This window comes from Pogona vitticeps, chromosome 2 (assembly GCF_051106095.1).
Source record: "Pogona vitticeps strain Pit_001003342236 chromosome 2, PviZW2.1, whole genome shotgun sequence".
Lineage (NCBI taxonomy): Eukaryota > Metazoa > Chordata > Lepidosauria > Squamata > Agamidae > Pogona > Pogona vitticeps.
Window position 1 is genome coordinate 170517908 of NC_135784.1, and position 20484 is coordinate 170538391.

The 20484-nt window shown below is 44.4% G+C and overlaps 1 protein-coding gene across 9 annotated transcripts in view; it reads right to left on the reverse strand.

Moving 5' to 3' along the window:
- The window catches only part of LRP1 (LDL receptor related protein 1), a 447517-nt gene that overhangs the window by 277274 nt on the left and 149759 nt on the right, over nt 1-20484 (reverse strand). For all 9 annotated transcript variants that reach the window (XM_020778743.3, XM_072991220.2, XM_072991217.2 and 6 more), the window contains one exon: nt 1005-1142. In XM_020778743.3, the coding sequence (XP_020634402.3) occupies nt 1005-1142 (138 nt within the window). The remainder of the gene's footprint in view (nt 1-1004; nt 1143-20484) is intronic.

The following is a 20484-nucleotide window of genomic DNA, read 5'->3' on the forward strand; positions in this document are numbered from 1 at the left end:
TCCTTCATGTTGTCAATTTCCAGAAGATCATTAATGAGAAAGAAGATAGCTCCTGCCCCACAGAAGTCAGCTGCAAGGAGCATGAAATACCCCCTCCTGATGCTTTATCATTGTAAAAACCCCATAACGATTTCACAGAGAAGTAGTAGTAGCCAGCAGATAAAAAATGGGGATGGCTATATTACAAGATGTTCCAGCCCACGTACAAAACTTAACTAGTGCAGGGTGTTTCTCGTTTATCAGATTTTTACAATTTTATAATGATTAAAACTAGAAGGTAATGCTGGTTTAATCTAGTATGAGTCATTCACACTATATTGTTTTGCTAACCATAAAAGTATGACTTCACTCTCTTATTTAAAAAAAAACTGATGGAGCACACAGATTAAACTCTTTCCCAATCTCTTCTGACTATGCATCTGTCAATATATCTGGTTCCTGTTCATTATGTTTTCATAATCACTTGTTCTTCTGCTAATAACAGCCACAACTCTCTCTCTCTCATTATTCGCTTATTAAGACAGTCAAGATCGCATCAGCCCTTTTGCCCCAACATGGCAATCTGAGCTGAGAGGAAGATTCTTTTTCACATGAAACATTATCAGGATTGAGCCTTCAAGCAATCAAAAGCAGAAACAAAGTGTGTTGCTTATATATCACCCCACAGCACTTAAGAACACTCTCTAAATGTTTTACAATGTAATTAAGCAGGCTACGGATCCCCCCCCCCCCGTGAGCTGGGTACTCAATTAATGACCTTGGACCTTGGAAGAATGGAAGGCTGAGTGAACCTTGAGCTGGCTACCTAGGATTGAATCCCAGGTCATGAGCAGAGTTTTGGCTGCAGTACTGAAGTTCGACCACTGCACAACAAGACTCACATCAGGCTCCACTCCTCTTTCTTGAGCTCAGTCGGGAAAAAAGTTCTTCTCTTACCCCTGAGACCCTTCAAACAACAGGAGCTCCTCCTGCACAGAGATCAACCAGGATGAGAAATAACTTACCTCGGCAATGGGGCCCTTCGTCAGAACCGTCTACACAGTCACGTTCGCCATTGCACAGCTTGGTCATGGGGATGCAGAGGTCAGTGCCCAGGCAGTTGTGCTCATTTGGCTGACATCTTGACACCTTGCTCTGTGGACCTGGTAAATAGGAAGAAACACACCGTCACAGAGAAGAAACTACTAGCTCTAAGTGTCATGGTAATCCAGAGGAATTTCTGGCAGAAGGAATGGGGTGTTAGTTTAGACTCAGGCAGGCCAGAAAGGGACTTCCTACTCTGTATTTATTTGCATTAGAAGATGAAGATAAATGGTACTCTTGAGGCAGATAAGACATATAAAGCAGTTATATTCAAATAGCAAAAAAGGAAAAAGAAAGATCAAAGCATCAGAAGGATTTGCCTTGTACTGAACCAGACTGTTGGTTCATCTATTCCAGTTGTATCAACATGGACTGGCAACAGCTCTGCAAGGTTTCAGGCATTCTTCTCTAGCCCTGTCTGGAGATACCAGGGTCTGGATATGGAATGTTCAACATCACAACTCATTTGTTCCATCACTGCCTTACAGGCAGTGATATGGCAGATACAACATTGACCCTGATACCAAAAGATTTGGGTTCAAACACAGGCTGAGCTCAAAATCCTACTTTAAAAATTTGTGGGGCGAAGGTCAACTTGCCGTATTCTGTTTCTGGCTTAATGGCCACTTCAGATTCTGCTATGCATGTGATCCCTCTCACTCTGTCTGGTGAAATGGACTGGAACCTACCTAAACCTTTCTCCCATGCTGCTCTCAACTTCCAGATTTATCTCTCTCTTTTTCAAAATGGCACGTGTCACTTGGGCAGCTTTACATTAAGGCTAATTAACTAACAGCTAATTAACTAACAGAATATTAAAACTAGAAGGACATTATTTAAATCTGTGATCACACGCCTTCTTATAGTATCAAAAAGACAATAAACAATTTAAAAACCATCTGATAAGGAAAGCTTTCAACTGGGTATGGATAAAGATTCGGAAAGAAAATTACCAAAAAGTTCCTGAATGGGTCTCACCAATGGAAGCACTTACACAACCAACATTAATGGAAAAGAAGAAACTCTTGAGCTATAGTGATCTGTTAAAAGAGGACTTAAGTATGAAATCAAGGGAAGAGCTACAAGAACAAGGTACAATACTTGATCAGTGGACAAAACACAAATAGATTCCAAATATACAAAAGATAAAGCAGTAGGCTTTTGTAAGGAACAGACACCATTGGATAAGATACTTCTTAATGTAAAGAAAAATGGATTAAAATGTTGTATAATTATCTACTAGAATTAAAAACGGAAGATGAAATAGTTAAAGAACGTATGACAAAATGGGCCCAAAATGTGGGCCACAGTATTAACTTAAAGTCATGGTCACAAATATGGGAAGGTAATATTAAGCTAAAAAAACCAATTAATTACAAAGCAAATATGTATAAGATGTTCTATAGATGGTATAGGACATCTGAAATCAAAAATATATCAAAGTACCTCTAACAAATGTTGGAAATAAAAATCAAATGAAGGAAGCTTTTATCATATGTTGCGGACCTGTAGGGAAGCTAAGAGCTTTTGGAAACTAGTTGATGAGTTTTTAAGAAAAATGTTATCCTCTATAATTCCATATGAACTTAAACAGTTTTTGTTCAATATAATACCAGACTCGATAGAAAAAGAAAATATATATTTGATCATACATGTAACTACAGCAACAAGAATTTTTATATGCCAAATACTGGGAAAAAAGAGGAGATTCTCAACAACCCAGGAGTTAATAGAAAAAAATTATTGAAGCAGCAGAGATGGATATTTTAACTGATTGCTGAGGCTAGAAAAAAAGTGGGAACTTTTGTATAATTGGATGAGAGATGATAATATGAAAGGGTTAAAATTATGAGAAAGAAAATATATAATTTTAGATTTTAAAGGCTTAGAAAAAATGGTAAGATAAGTGTGAAGTAAGTTTGGTAAGAAACATATCGACAAACATAATAATGATATATACTGTTCTCTATCACAGTCTCTATTTTTTATTTACCCCAATACCCTGATCCAAATCCCCTTCCCTATGATCTTCCCTTACCCAATGGAAAATGAATAAAAAAACATTTTTTTTAAAAAAAAGGGCTCCCTAAACTAGATTCTTTTCCAGCCCAGAGAAGGGTGGTGTATGTGCCTTGGAGCAATGCAGCCCATCAGTCCAAGTGGGTTGCCATGTCGAAACATCCACCCCTTCCCCTCCATCAACCATTAAATCACAACTGGAGTGAGCGTCATTAACAAGCCACTTTATTTCTTTAAGATGCTCATAAATGAGTTAATTTATTTCATGTGACAAGCTTGTGGTATACCCCCCCCCCAAAGGGCTGCATTAGACAGGAATTTTTAACCTTAGAAAGCCACTTTTAAAATAGCTGTTCTTTCACCCGTAAATGTGTGGCCTCTAATTGATTTGGCTCCAACCCAAACACAAATAAAGTTGAGAAGGCCACAAATGGAGAGATAAGAACATTTGGACTCTAAGCTAAACAGTTACGAAGCTCAGCAACAGGAACCCACTCAAGACTCTATCCTGGTCATGACAACACTTAACCCTTTGTTAATTGTATGCTGGTGTCACAGAGCATTTCTGTAAAATGACATGAAAGTCATCGCTCTTAAGGCCAACCCACAATATCCCTGGGTTTGTGGCCGCTTTTAGAAATCTCCTTAATAAATGCATGCCAGCTTTCTGCCTGTAGCCAGTAGGTGATGTGGCCACTGACACACAGAGAATTAAATTAAATTTCTATGCCAGATGGGATGTCCTACAAGCAAAATCATTGTCCTCCTCCTCGTCCCAAAGCAGAAATCTAGCATACACAAGGCCTCTAAAGTACCCACTGGTCGTGGGGAATTAGCACGAGAACAGGATTTTGGGTGTATTCTGCAGCTAACCAGACCTATGAGTCGAAGAACCACTCTTTCCATTTCACCAGTCCTTAAACAGCTAGGATCTGAGTGGCAGCGGAACTAGCCTTCCTAGCAGTACTAGTGATGACAGGGACTGAGAAGGTTTTTCTAATGCTTTATTATTTCAGCTGTTCAGGACTTCGGGGAGCAGTTAATTGCAAGAACATAGAAGGTAGAAAAATGGGCTACATGTTAACATATCTTTAACATAACATGTTCTTCAACAGAAATAATGAAATAATGTTTCAAAATCAACTAATATCATTTAGGGATTTGCAGTGGATTCTCCCTAACTTCTGCAAACAATTTTTTGCAGTATATATATCCAGTGACAGCCCATATTAAAATGAAATAAATTGCAGTATGTTTCTGTTTATTTGTTTCTAAAAATACTTTTGAAACCCCTAAGTTCTTCCATTAAATTTAAGAGTGGCTTTTCTAACCAGGCTTCTCAGTCCCTACAAATATCACTAAAGCCTCAGAGGCACAGATGGAGCAGGGATCATGGGGGAGCAAATAGTCCTCTCCTTATTAGGAATGTGACATTTGTTTTTGTTTTGTTTTTTTACCATAAATCCCAGAATTCTCCAAGCAGAAGCCTGGGTGTTTGAGGAAGCTGTCACAGTGCTTCCTGAGAGCGGTAATTATTTGGGAGGCACCCTCTACACTGTAGATCCAAATGACAGATCTGTTGAATGATATGAAAATATATTAAATATTAATGTTATATAGTTAAATGCAAAATGGCTGATTTTACCTGAGTCACTGTACTGATTGTATTCAGGTGGTGGTATCAAGGATTAAGACTTAATGTTGTACAGCTGTGGTACATGATGAAACTTTGCGTAACAGAAAATGACGTAATGTATTTTCTGATTGGTCACAGAACTGTACCTAAGTCATGTGTAAAATGACATTTTTTCTATGTTGTGTGTTGCTTCATGTCATGTTATGCTGCCAGAGGAATGTCTATTCTCTATGCATTTATGTAAACAGGCTAAGTTGTTGGCTTTACTCTCTCAGTGTCATAGTGTCATAAGTATCTCTGCTAACCAATAACTCCTTACTCTGCTGATGTTATGAGAATACATGTTATAATCAAAATTCTCAACAAGATCCTAATGATTCCTGGAGCTGGTAGGGAGACTACCAGTTCCAGAAACCTACCTCCATTATTAAGAACTCCTAGTCGAGTTCTAGGGAGCTTTTTGTGGCAATAAATTGTTCCATTTCCAGTGTGGTAAAACTACACTGTTGTGCTTCAACTGCTGGTGTTCTAAAGCTCATTGCCCCATATTTCCCCCTAACTTCCCTTATCCTGTCAAACAAAATTATACCATCTATCACTGGGAACATCATTCCTCTACAAAAGGCCCCTGTATTTCACCATGCATATTTAGGCCGGCATACACACAAGGTCATTTGTTTAAAAAGGTGTGTCTCCCTCCTGCCTGTATCAACAGTGACTAAAGCTAGACTCAGCTATGCCTTACTGCCTCATAAATTCTTGGGAGCTGCAACATCCTTCAAGTTAAATCTTGGTCACAACAAACCCAACAGGGGCTGGGTTTTGCTACAGTGCTAGCAAATGCAGAGAAAACTTGGGTAAAGGCATGCATGCATTAAAGCAATTTCCAAACTTCAGCTGCTACTTTTATCAGTCAAGCTGCAAGAGGTTAATGACAGGTCTTTTGCACTAAGAGAAATCAGACAGGCACTGTCAAAAAAGCAGAGCTCAGAAAGAATGCGGATGACATTCTGCAGTGACTACCTGTCATTGCTGTGTGTTACAAATGGACAGGTTACTTACCTGTAAACATGGTTCTTCAAGTGGATTCTCCATGAATACACACTAATGGGTTAAGTCAGCACTTGTGCTGGCCTCTCGGAATCTTCTAGAGCTGCAATAGAAAAGTAACAATGTTCAGGTTGCCCTGCACTGAGCATGCTCAGCCCGCCAACGGCTCAGTTCCACATGTCCGCCATGTGAAAGTTGCAACGTCTTACATCCACCAGTGACGAACATGTGGGGAGGCCGGGCGGGACGTGTGTATTCATGGAGAATCCACTTGAAGAACCATGTTTACAGGTAAGTAACCTGTCCTTCTTCAACGTGGTTCTCCATGAATCCACACTAATGGGTGACTAGCAAGCACACTTACAGGATGGTGGGCCGTCACTGAAGCAGTGAAGTCAAAACAGCCCTTCCAAATTTGGTCTCTGCTTTAGCCCGAAGGTCCAACTTGTAGTGGGTAACAAAGGTAGAAGCATTGGACCAAGTAGCAGACCGACAAATCTCTTGGATGTCGATTCCTCTTAACAGGGCCGTAGATGTAGCCATGGCCCTGGTGGAATGGGCTTTGAGACCGTCCGGCACAGGTTTCTGCAGCAGTTCATATGCCAGAGAAATGGTAGAGACTAGCCACCTGGAGAGGGAAGAGGAGGAAGCTGGAGAACCTTTACGGGGCCCATAAAAGCAAAGGAACAGTCTGTGGGTCTGTCTGAAGTCTTTAGACCTGGTAACATAATAGGCCAGGGCCCTACGAACATCCAAAGAATGGAGCATGCGCTCAACTTCTGTAACAGCGTTAGGAAAAAGGGTCGGTAAAATCAAAGGTTGGTTAACGTGGAAATCTGAAACGACTTTGGGCAAAAACGTAACGTCTGGATGGAGAACAACCTTATCTTTAAAGAATTGCAAATAAGGGGGGTCAGCGCGGAGGGCAGCTAACTCGCTTGCCCTCCTGGCCGAAGTAATGGCCACCAAAAATAGAGTCTTGAAGGATAAAAACTTCAAGTCACAAGAAGCCATAGGCTCGAAAGGATGCCTGGTCAAACAATGCAAGACAGTCTGCAGAGACCACTGAGGCACTGGTTTCTTAGCCGGGGGTCTCATATTGGAAAGTCCTTTGAAGAAGGCCTTGAAGGTTGGGTGAGAGAACCACCGGGATGACTCCGAACCAGACGGTTGAAAAGCTACAATAGCCGCCGTATAAACCTTTAGTGTTGACAGAGACAGACCTAGATCAAAGAGATGTCTCAGATACAGCAGAAGAGATGATAAGGAAACAGGGGAAGACTGCAAGCCACGTTCCTTAGCAAAGCGAAGAAAGTTCCTCCACTTGTAACCATAAAGCAACTTGGTTGCAGGTTTCCGTGCCTTGTCAATGACCTCTGTCAACGCTGGAAAATCCTCCACGCTGTTAAGTGGAGTGTCTCCGGTTCCGGGTGAAGGACATTCCCTCCGCTCTGAGTGAGTAAGGTGGGAAGTGATGGTAGTGCTACTCTGTCCACTGACATTTGAAACAGCGTGGAAAACCAAGGTCGACGCGGCCACCAAGGGGCAATCAGGATGGCCTCTGCCCTCGTCTGCGACAGTCTGACTATGACCCTCTGCAGGAGTGGAAGAGGAGGGTAAAGGTAGATGGGGTCTCTGTCCCAGGGTATCATAAAAGCATCCCCTAGGGAGTCTTTTCCCCTGCCGGCCCGAGAAGCATATTGTGGACACTTCCTGTTGTGTTGTGTGGCAAACATGTCCACCAGTGGAGGACCCCATCGCTGACAAAGGGCGTTGAAGACCGTCTGGTCCAGCTGCCATTCGTGAGATTGAAAGGGACGGCGACTGAGCTCGTCTGCCAACTGATTGTCTGATGTGGCAACATGGATGGCTACTGGGAATATGTGCCTCTGGTAGCACCATTCCCAGAAGTGTACTGCCAGAAACAGAAGGGACTTCGACCTTGTGCCCCCTTGCTTGTTCAGGTAATACATCGTGGTGGTATTGTCCGTCACAACCTGCACAGCTTTGCCTTGTAAGAGAGGGAGAAAGGCTCTGAACGCCTTTATTACTGCGAGCATCTCCAGATGGTTGATATGTAGAGATGCTTCTTGGGGTGGCCACAGAGCATGAACCTGGTGTTGTAAACAATGTGCCCCCCATCCCACTGGGCTGGCGTCCGTTGTCACTTGTATGGTAAGTTGCAGGGGGCGAAAGGGTCTGCCGATCGACAGGTGCGGATGAAACAACCACCACTGGAGTTGGGCCGCAAGTTCTGGGGTGACCCTGAGGCGCTTGTGTTGACTGTCTATTGCCGGATTGAACAAGGCTAGTAGCCACGACTGGAGAGAACGCATTTTGAGCCTCGCATGGGGCAGAGTGGCCGTTGTTGAGGCCATGAGTCCCAACAGATGTTGTGCTAGTTTTACCGAAACTGTCCTTCGTGATGTGAACTTCAGGACTGCTCTCCTTATTTTCTTGATGCGTTCTGGAAGTGTGAACATGCGAGCTTGTACCGCATCCAGTCTGGCGCCTATATAATCCATCACCTGAGAGGGGTGCAAATGTGACTTCTCGTGATTGATGGATAGGCCCAAAGCCCGAAGTGTGTGTAGAACTTGTTGAGTGTCTCGATGTGCCTGCTGCTCGGACGTGGACACAATCAGCCAATCGTCGATATAAGGGTAGATCTGGATCCCTTGCAGACGAAGATAAGCTGCCACCGGAGCCATACACTTGGTGAAGGTCCGAGGAGCTGTGGAAAGGCCGAAGGGGAGAGCCACGAATTGGTAAACAGTGTCCTTGAATATCAAGCGAAGGTACTTCCTGTGGGACTCGTGGATCGTCACGTGAAAGTAAGCATCCTTCAGATCCACCACCACAAACCAATCTCCTTCCTTTAGCAGGTGAATGATGCCTTCCAGAGTGACCATCCTGAACCTCCGAACATCGAGATAGGTGTTGAGATCCCTCAAGTCCAGTATGGGTCGAAGACCGCCGTCCTTTTTGGGTACAGTGAAGTACCGGGAGTAAAACCCGTTCAGGACGTCTCTGTAAGGCACTTTCTGAATAGCCTGCTTCTGAAGCAGAGTGAGAATCTCTTCTTCTAGGATGGGGTCGAAGGATGTATGCCTGACCCATCCTAGAGGAGGCAATTCTGTAAACTCCAGGCGGTAGCCTGAGCTGATAATTTTCAAGACCCAGTTGTCTCGAGTGATCTTGCACCAGCTCTGGAGGTAAGGAGACAGGCGAGTAGAATGGTGGGTGGCCTGGATGCTCATTGGGAAGTCAAAGGTATTGTCTTGATTTCCGGCCGGGGGGCTTAAAGGATTGACGCTTGTTGCTCTGTGGCCTGAAGCTGGAGGCTGAAGAAGAGGCCTGAGATGATCTTGCAAGTGGTGGAGGCTTAAACTGGCGAAATGTAGAGGATGTCGCCTGCTGGTAAGGTTGTTGTTGTACCTTAGACCGCCAGTGGAACTTAGAAGGTCGTGGTTGCTGATGTACAGCATAAGACTTGGCCGTCTTCTTACTCTTATGTAAGTTCTCTAGGTTCTCGTCCGTTTTCTCACTAAACAAACCCGAGGCATCAAAGGGCAGATTTCTGATCCTGGATTTGATGTCCTCCATTATGTCTGCTGAGCGCAGCCAAGCATGTCTTCTCAGTGTGATGATGGATGCCAAGTTCCTGGCATTAGCATCCGCCACATGACGTGAGGCTAACCGCTGATGTTTGGAGACTGTCTGAGCCTCAGCGTGGGCATCAAGGCATGTCTGCCTTATGTCTTCTGGCGCTACCTGAAGTGCTGGGAGTACTCTAGCCCATAACTGTTTCTGATAAGCCCCCATAGCAACAAGGTAGTTGAGGGCCCTGAGGGCAAAGGTCGTCATAGAATATAACCTTCTCCCCAACACTTCCAAGTCCCTACCCTCTTTATTGGTAGGGGTGGGATGACCCTTAGCAGGTAAACGTCCTGCACTGGACTCTACCACGAGAGAGTTAGGAGCAGGATGTTTCAAAAGACACTCAGTCTTTGGTCCATGCACTCTATACATGTTTTCAGTTCTTCTGGAGAAAGTCGGTGAATCAGCTGGATGTTCCCAATATCCAGTGATAAGGTCCATTAGCTCTGGTACATAGGACAAGCTAACCGGACGAGACCTGTCCTTATGAATGTCTCCAAAAATGAGGTCATCCTCCCTGGAAGGAGACTTCTCAACCTCCATGCGTAGAGTTGATGCCATCCTGGAAACCATCTGTGGATAGGATGAGAAGTCCTCGGATGGAGACGATGGATGAATGTCTGCTGCATCAGATGGGAGTGGTTCCCCTGGCACAGGGGTGTCAAGGGAAGCATCAGACGCATCACCATCCTCTTGGTCGGAAGAGGGGCGAGAATCTTGTTCCTCGTCATCCTCAGAAGACCGAGGTGTGGGCGAAGGTAGAGACCCTCCTGCAGGCTTCGAAGGTTTAGGGAGGGGTGGTCTACCAGGAACAGGAGGGGGAGCCACAGGCTTCTCCGGCGCCGACGGTGTCGAAGGCACCGATTTAGTAGACTGCCCCTCCGGAGATAAAGCTCGATCTTCGTTACGGGGCACCGGTCTCCGATGTCGTCGCTTTTTCGGCGGCGAAACGGAGGACGAAGAAGAAGAGGAATAATAGGTCCTCTTCCGGCGTCTCTTTCCATCCCTCGATGTCGAGGAGGAGTCGGTAGAGTAATCCCTCCGACGTCGATGTCGTCGTCTCGACCGTCGCCTCTCCCTACTATCATCAGAGTCCGACGTGGAGTAATCCCGGCGTCGGTGCTTTTTACGCCTATCGGCGTCGGAAGCCCGCTTGCGCTTACGATGGCGCTTGTTCTTTTTCGCCGGTGGTTCGTCCTCAGGCTCTGACACCGGGCGTCGAGGAGGGTCCGGGCGTCGAGGAGGGTCCGGTCGTCGAGGAGGATCGGACTCGACGGGCTTCACCGGTCTCCTTGGGGAGGACACGGGCGACTTAGCGGTCGGCGATCCCGGTGTAGACGACCGGGATCGAGATGCCCGTCCGGTTAGAATAGGGCTGTCGGGCTGGTCGGTCAGGCCAGAGATAATTCTTCCAATCTGGCTGACCGTAGGAGACCTCTCGACAACGACCAGCGGTTCCTGTCGGTGTGGAAGAGAGGCTCCCGGCTCCGACATGGATTCCCGATCGCGGGATGAGTCTTCTAAGATCGGTGAGGGCAACGAAGTGGAGATAGGTGGGACCACCAAGGTAATCTCCTTCGACTTCGTCCCCGTTTTAACCGACTCTTTCCTCTTTTTCTGGTGTTCCGACGTCGATGGGACTGCGGTATCAGTTGAAGCCGATGAAACCATGGTCTTGGAAGAAGACTTCTTCTTAGACTTGCCCTTAGAGATCTTCTTAGAGGGCTTGTCCGGAGTGGTAGCCGAGGTAGACGGGACCACCCGGATCTCTGAACGTACAGCCGAAGAGGAAGGCGCTACCTCCATAGCAGATGGCTGAGAGGCCGAAAGAGTTTGTTTCCACAGTGAATACTTCAACCGCTGTTGACGGGCTTTCAGGGTAACTTTGGTGAACTGTTTACAGTGTCTGCACTGGGATACCAAATGCGATTCGCCCAGGCAGTACAAACAAAGCGAATGCCCGTCCTGAAAGGGTAGCTTTCTAGAGCACGCGGTGCAGAGACGGAAAGGTCCTCTCCTGGGAGATGGCTTTTCCTTCGGAGGCATAGGGCGGTAGACCAAACCTCTAAGTCGCAGTAGACCAGACTTCCACAGGAATAGAAAGCCCGGTAGACCAGGAGTCAGAAGTGAAGAAATGTGTTCAGCGCGCCTCACAGTAGGAGGTCAATCAGCGGCAATCGAACAAGTCCGGTTGTCGCGTGGCGCCTCAGCAGGAGGCCTAATAGGCCAATTAGGCCAAATTGGCCTGAAGAAAAACGCCAGAAGCTAGAGAAAGGTCAAAATCCAGTCCAAATTCAGGGCAACGACAGGCAGATCAGCGGTATTCAGTCCAAGTCAAGAAGACGAAGAAATACAGAAGAAATCAGCCAAAAACAGGAGCTCTATCCGAGAGGTTCCAACTTTCACAAGCGGAAAAAAGGAACTGAGCCGTTGGCGGGCTGAGCATGCTCAGTGCAGGGCAACCTGAACATTGTTACTTTTCTATTGCAGCTCTAGAAGATTCCGAGAGGCCAGCACAAGTGCTGACTTAACCCATTAGTGTGGATTCATGGAGAACCACGTTGAAGAACTGAATGTTTTGCTCAGCACTCTTCCCCTTCCTCACTTTTTTGCCCTTCCTTGGGACAAAAAGCACACCTCTTGTGCCTTAATGTCATCAATCAAAACCCCTACCTGATCCATTGGGAAGATGAAAATACACGTTTATGTTACACATGAAGAAGAGAAAAATATTTTTCGGGGGGGGGGGAGTTTAGTAGAAAATAGATGAGCACCCATCTGGCAGAGCGAAGAATCAGGGGTTTAATTCTCCACCATGCCTCCTGCTAGAGGGGCCAGGTGACATTACTTGAAGCCTATGTGGATGATACTGTATTTACATACTCTGCCCATCTGTGCAACACTGGGCAAACTGTGCTGATCAGAGTGCCACCAGAAGGAAAGACTGACAAAGAACATCTGAACACTTAGAAAACCCTTGGATGTTTGCTACAACTTGGAAGCACCTTGACAGCTCACCATTATTATTTGTATAAGACAGAAGACGCAGCTTGAACCATGACAAGTTTTAAAAGGTGGCTCAGACTGTTTCAATAATTTAAACCAGGGGATTGGACTGCCGTTGCACAATGTAATCACCAAATTGTGCCCACCAGACGGAGGCAGAGAACATGCCTGAAATTTCCTGCATGGGCAATCCCTAAGCTGCCAGCAGATAACCTTTAGAGAAATTCACACACTGGCAGAAGGCTGCCAAAACAAAGAGAAAAGCTGGGCAAACCTATGAGGATGGAGAGGAAGGAGTGGGGCTTAATCCTATGCTCAGGCCAGCCCAGGGGTGGGTTACCGTATTTTACCATTTATACGACCCCTCAATGTATAAACCTAGCCAACCTAGTGGTTTGAAAGCATTCAAATGCAAGTAGATCAATAGGGACCACCTCGGTGGGAAGGTAACAGCATTCCGTGTCTAAGTCGCACTGGCCATGTGACCACGGAAAATTGTCTTCGGACAAAACGCTGGCTCTATGGCTTGGAAACGGGGATGAGCACCGCCCCCTAGAGTCGAACACGACTGGACAAAAATTGTCAAGGGGAACCTTTACCTTTACCTCAATGTATAAAATGCCCCTCTAATTTTGACCCTTGATGCAGGCGGAGGAGCAGTTAATGGGCAACTGCTCCTCCTGCTGTCTCCGCTGGCCGCCCAATTACTTCCTCCAGTATGACTGCCAGGGCTCACCTCCAGCTCACGTCGCTGCCTTGTCCCCTGCCCTAAGGAGATCGTGGGAGGAGGTGATCTGGCGGCAGCAGCAGGAAGAGGCACCCGAGCGCATGCGAGTGCTCACCTGCCTCCGCCTCTGCCTCCTCCAGCCTCCACCACCGGAGGGGACAAGGCAGCGACGTGAACTGAGCCCATCACCACGAGGTGGTGATCAGGTGGGCGGGTGGGAAAGGCAGCAGCAAGAGGCACCCAAGCACGTGTGAATGCTACTTCACTTCCGCCTCCTGCTGCTGCCGCCTCAGGGCCACCAGAGGGGACAAGCTGTAAGCTCTGAAAGAGGCAACTGGGCAGCAGCGGCGGCAGCAAGAGGTGCCAAGCACACACGCGACTGCTTCCTTCTGTGTATAAAATGACATTCAAATTTTCCTCTAATTATTTTAGGAAAAAGTGTCATTTTATACACAGAAAATATGGTACATTGCTGCAAAAGCAGAACGCCGTTCTGAGAAAGTACTGTAGTCACAATCATTACAATTCAATGTACTGGATAGCTTTTTCTATAAAAATTTGAAACACTTTTATAAACCAGTCCTCCATGAATTTCTCCAATTCTAGCCAGAAGTGGTCACCACAATTTATGTCATTTCCTCTTTTCAGGTCAGAATATATTTCCTAACAAACTCACCACGTTCTTGGGATGAAATAAGAAGCCCTCTTCATCCACTTTCTTTAAACTATACATATTAAAAAAACACACACAACTCACTCATTTCTTCTGCTAGTCATTTTGCTGTCTAAAATGAAAAGACAGTAACTACAACTATTGCTGTGTTGTATTTTGTTTCTCTACCAATTCTTGTGCTTTCCTTTCTTTCTTTTTAAAATTACTATGCTGCTGGGAAGTTTTGTGAATATATTCCACTTATGTGGGCCTAAATTCGAACCACAAAGTTCTTCGCTAACGTTTTTGAGGTGCTAACCCTTCTGTAACTCAAGACACAGGCAACTGAGAGTAAGCAGATGAGGTACCAAGTGATGCCATGAAGACATGGCAACTCCACCTTCATCCTGGAGAGAGGGGATTTAAAAAAAACCTATATCCTAGTTGTTGTTGTTGTTGATATATAAGAAGAAAGGGCTTAAACAGCATTTTACATGGACACAGAAAGACGTCAATGGGCAGAACTCAGGTTGCTGATACATAGGCCAAACTCAGATCCTAAATAGTGGCAAACTACCATATTTTTCTGTGTATAAAATGACACTAAGAAAGTGGACGAGGAAAGCAGGAATCAAAGTGCTTTGATCCCTGCTCTCCCCCTTCACTTTCTTGCAAATAAAGAAATTTTGGGTTAGAAAAGTGGGGGGGGGGGGCTAATACATGGGGGTGTCTTATACACGGAAAATTGCAGTATTCTCCAGCTACTTCTAGTGCAGATGTGCTCAAAATGTGGAGAGCCACTGAAATATGGTTGCCTGGTGGTCTTCCCTCTCTTTTGCAAGGCATACTGGATCCTTTTCAGAGGCACCCGTGACACAGAGCAGCCAAGGAGCCTGCCACAATGCACCCCAGGCACCCTATCCACCATCCATTGGGGGGGTTCTAAGCCCCTTGCCATGCATACAAATGACCCCAGTTCACATCCGTAGACTCCTGCTGCAACTGGGAAGCCCCTGCATAGCCTTCTCCTCCCCTTCATGCAGACTAAATACATATGATTCCTCAGCAATCTGTGGCCATGCTGCCAGAACAAGGATTCAATTTGTTCCCAGCTGCTTTAGCAAAAATTTGGGATATGTGAAGGTTCATGTTTTTAAGTAAACTAGCTAGATTTGCATTTCCCAGACTAATACATGAACCAGAACACAGCTGTCTTTCAGTTTTTGCAGATGGGAGGCGTGCGTGGATTTTGTGCACAATACAGCAAAGTCACTTCAAAAAAAGAAAAAGAATTTTGCAGACTGATGCTTAAACAGGTCAAACCAGATTTATGAATGAATGTATCTAAAAGAGATACCAGACTAGAAATATGAATAATTGCTATCCACTACACTGAGATACTACACTGAGCAGGGCAAAAAGAGCAGACTCCTCTCACTGAAATTATTTCTTATATATGCTGCTTATTTGTTAGACATAATTTTAAATATTTTTACCCTATTTGTCAGGACAAAAAAAACCTGATTGGTTTATATATGATCAGCACAGTCAGGATGGTTATTGCCCCTAGAGTGACAATCTAAAAACCACAAAAGGGTTGAGAAGGAAAAATGAAAACAAAGGAATGCAGGTACTTTTAAAATGTACAGTACATATTGAATCTCACATTGATCAGCCAGAAATTGAATCAATTCAAGAAGCAGATGACAGTGATGGAACAGGTCTCCCAGAGACACCAATGAAGCAGCCCTCATCTGGTTCTTGTCCTTTCCTTCATCGGGATGGAATGACGACTGGTAAGGAACAGTCAAGGAGGTACAAAAATACCTGCATCTGTTGTAGATGCTAAAAAGCAACAATGCTTCTCTGGAATCCTAACACCAGAAAAAGCTAGAACCACAGAAAATACTGTGACTTCATTACAGTTGGGCCTGCACCAGAACAGGAGAGCATGGCACAGCCAAATTACGTCTTCCTGCCTGCATTTAAATCAGCTGGTGTATCTTAAAGCCAGAGGGAACCATCCTGAAGAAATGAAGCTGAGAGTGGCAAGTTCACTCGAGCCACAGACTCATGCAGTAACGACCACTGGACTTTCCTGGTGTTTGCATGCAAATGCCTCTCAACCTCACCGTTAGCATACATGGATACAAACAGTGACATTCCCCCCAACCAACTTTCCACCCACCCCTCATTTCATTTATCTCCGCATGCTGTCTGAGGTGGATCTTGCCTGTCAACAGAAGCATGGAGCTGAGAAGTTTTCTATCTTCTGAGCCTGCTAGCTGGTCCTTTCTCACGCCATTATGGCACCGCACCCGTCATTTCCTTATCTTTCTGGCAAGGGGAGAAGACAGCATTATGAAGTCCAGTGTCAGAGGATTTGCTTTTACAGCCATCCTCCGTGAGTCCCAAGCAGCCCCTCACGTGCTAGGAGACAACTATAATCCTGATGATGATAACAAAGGCCATGTTGATGGTATTTTTTTTTATTTGTCAAGGACCGAGTTTTGCAAAATTTTCCTCTGTAGGCTTAAAACTACCTCCTTCCAAAGTGTCAGTCATATTAGCATTTAAAATTTGCACCTTTCATTTTTCACATCATTCGCATTTTTAATTCTAGTGGCTGGGGAAAAAGTATTCAATCGCTGTTTTTAAACATTTTCTTGTTTTCAAGTTTTAGGAATTTTTTAAGTCAGTTGTGAAAACACCTGAGGTCAGAACAAATGGTCCATTTAACATTATTGTCTGTTGGCTGAATAGTTTTTATGCCTCCTGTTGTGACTTTCATTACTGTTATTACATTGCTTTTTTTAAAAGAAAAAAAAATTATGTACACCATCCTTGGATTTTTTCTAGATGAAGGAAAGATTTAACCAATCTTTTAACAAATAAAGCAATAAAATAAGACATGAACTCTGCTGTGGTAGTAATTAAATTGCAATTTTGATTGGCAAAATGGTGAAGTACAGTGATTAACAGCATATGCTACTGAGTTGAAAGTGGTGAAAACCTCAGTTCTGCTATGAACTTCAATATAACCTGGGGCAGGCTGCTATTTTCTCAGCCTCAACACCTCATGAAATGTGGGGACAACAGCACTGGCTTGCAAATAAATGCCATCGTAAGAACCAATGGTAGAAATACTAAAGTAATATTTCAGCCAACTATCAAAATGAAGGAAGAAGAAAAAAAGCATACAATATGTAAAATTTATAGAAATACACAATTTGGTAATGACTCACGTCCCTACTACTAACCCAAATGTGGTATAGTGGGTAGAATGTGGGACTACGATACAGGAAATCTGGGTTCAAATTTCCATCAACCATGGAAACTCACTGTAGACGGAGGGAAGGAAGGGTTCCATTTTTCCCCCAAAGCAGCTGTTCATATGCTTCCATGGCTGCTTGGCAACTACTCATCCTTACAGCCAGTGCTGTCAGAGAGTAGTGTCTCTGGCCCAGAAGAGCCAAATTCTGTGCTCCCCTAAAAAGGGAGGGCATATGTTTTCTGTTCTATCAACTATGATCATGTTCGGAGAGGGGTGATGGAAAAGAAATGATGCTCCTTTTACCTGTACATAGTGAACGTTCTCAATGCACCTCAAAGTTGGTGGAATCTATGAGGTTTTTTTGCCAAGACTGTTTTATGAGTGAGGGTAACACAGGTAAGAGAGGTAGAAGAACCAATGCAAGCACATTTGTTGGTGTTCTGTGCCATCAAGTCGGAACCGATTTAAAGTGAGTCTAACAGTGCTTTAAAGGTAAATGAGATATTTAAGGAGTGGTATTACCAGTTCCACTCCCTGTGACTTTCCATGGCTGAGCAGGGATTTGAACCCAGACTTCCTAAATTCCAGTCTGTTACACTACACTGGGTCTCATTTGTTGATGTGTTGTTGTTTAGTCGTGTCTGACTCTTTGTGACCCCATAGACCAGAGCACACCAGGCCCTCCTGTCTTCCACTGCCTCCTGGAGTTGGGTCAAATTCATGTTGGTCGCTTTGATGACACTGTCCAACCATCTTCTCCTCTGTTGTCCCCTTCTCCTCTTGCCATCACACTTTCCCAACATCAGGGTCTTTTCCAAGGAGTCTTCTCTTCTCATGAGATGGCCAAAGTATTGGAGCCTCAGCTTCAGGATCTGTCGTTCTAGTGAAAGGGTCTCATTTGTTGATGTACCCTAGCAAAAAGCAAATCTTTTATAGTTGGTAGTGGTTCTTTAATGTTGATGACAAGGGACACTGCCATGCACAGAATTTTACTGGCATAAGGCCTGGAGATCTTCTTAAGATGAAAGTAGTGGAGGAATCACCTCCACCAGGTGTGGAGAAAATATGTCTGAGGATGGAGATTGGGGTTCACCTAATTGGGAATCCAAGTCGGCATGGAGAGCTGGTAATACCAGGGCAGATAAGTCTGATGTGACAGGCTATGAGGTCAATCAAAGAGGAGAGGTGAGTTCAAAGCCAAACCAAGTGTCAAGACTGAATTAGGCGTATGAACCAAAGATACTGAAACCAAGTGACAAACATTGGCGGAGTCAGTGTCACTGCCTTAGCTGAAACCATGAAAGAAGTGTCAACAAGTACAGTCAGAGAATACTGGGTTGATGCTGAGGATACATGAGATGGAGAGGCTTATAGAGGTTGCAGTATCACTTGTAGGGCCTTCTTCCTATGCTTCTCTTTTTTTGTCCTTAGCCCGCTTTGGCTTGGAGGCCTCAGAGGCAGCCAGGCTAGGCAAATATTTAGAGACATGCTTCCTTATCCAGGGTATAGAACCGAAAAGCCTGGAAAGTTGAAGCTGAGGCCTGAATGGTTCACTTAGGGCCAGTGAAGTAGCTGGTATCAGGTAGCTACCTATTTGATACCCCAATCTCACTGTATGGTCACGAGTACCGAGGCTGAAGTGAAACCTGCAGCAATGAAGCTTCGTCAGCTGCTCTTAAGAGACTCTTTCCACAATGAATGAAATTTAGACTGTTGCACTGCTCAACAAACTGGGATGAACTGACTAAACGGCAGTTTGTGCTTATCTCTAATACTGACCCTGTTTAGGAGTAATCCAAAATCAGTGGGAATGTGCCACACCGCAATAACTGCCTCTGCTTCCCCAAAACCACACACACACACACACACACACACACACACACACACACACACACACTTAACTTTACAGCTCTGCCAAGTATCTTTCCTGAAATGTTGCCATGAAGAAATCTGGTACACATCCCTGAAGAAGATCCCCCCTTTTTTCCTCCTTTATCATAATTATGAATAGAATGCTGCATGGTTTTGCTTCCATTTCTTCTGGGATAAATGCCTCAAACCACAATTAGAAATATAAGAAGCCTGCAAAATCAGACCATTGAACTATTTGCCCAACCACCACAGCGGAGAACCAGATACCTCCAGGAAGTCCAGAATCTGGCTAAGAGGGCAAGAAATCTCTTTTGCTGTTGTTTTGCAGCAACTAGCATTCAGAATCCTAGAGGTCACAGTCACCAGTAACTAACCAGTCCCTGATACTCTTATCCTCCAGAGATTTCACTGATCTCATTTTAAAGCCGTCTTAACTGGAACCCATCATCATACCTTGTGGCAGTGAATTTCATAGTTTAACTATAGCTATGAGTACATTTTTTTCCTGCTGCAATGCCTTCAACCTCCCACACCCCTGTCCCTATCCACTCTCTCCACACCATGAAGAAGATGGCAACACCTCTGTCAGGCCTTCCATTTAAGTTCTGCACAAACTCTGGGGGAGATGCCATGTAAATACAGCTATTTATTCATTTTTGATGTGTCAGTGAGGCCCGTAACTTTAACTCCAGACACTATTATTTACCTCAGTTCTTCAGGACCCTTTCCTGAAACGGGCAAGTAGGAGAGTTTTTTAAAAAATGTTTTGACTTTATACTGTATATTCGTTACCATTACCAATATGCTAATCAATTTTAACTAATTTTTGTTTCATTTTTATTGTTATCTTGAACTATTACTGCCACAAGTGCTTGACCCTCAAATAGCTAAGGGCAGAACTGAAGCACACTTAAAATGGTTTAAATAATATCTTATGCAGACAAATTTACTGGTGTATTTGGAAAAAAAAATTCAGATAATAATATGTACTTCCCTTAAACTGTCTAAATTTAAGGGGAGAGAGAAACAAAGATTGAACAAAGAAAATAAATGAAAACTTTACTATGGAAAAATTCCATTTTGGAAGTTTTCCTGTTGAAAATGTTCCATCCTGTATCAGTTCTTTACCACACATTCTAGCTGAGCCTCTATCATTGTGGCTTTGAATAACCCCCAAGTGTTCTGGAAATATCTAATCTTTCAACTTTCTTATTCAGCGTCCTTTTCAGCAAACTGCCTATTTTTCTCAAGATTTTTACACAGCATTCTTTCCAATGGAAGCAATGCTATACAGTCCAGCTATCAAATCAGACTTCAAATCTATTGAGAATCCCACAAAAAAATTCAGTACTTAAAAAAAAACCCCTCAATTTTTGAATGTTGATTCTTCTCTACCACCAGGAAATGGCCCAATATTGTTCCACAATACTATGCCCGCTTTGCTAGCATGAAAAACAATGGCCAAACTTTACAGAGCAAAGGACAGCCTGACTGTTGATGGCACC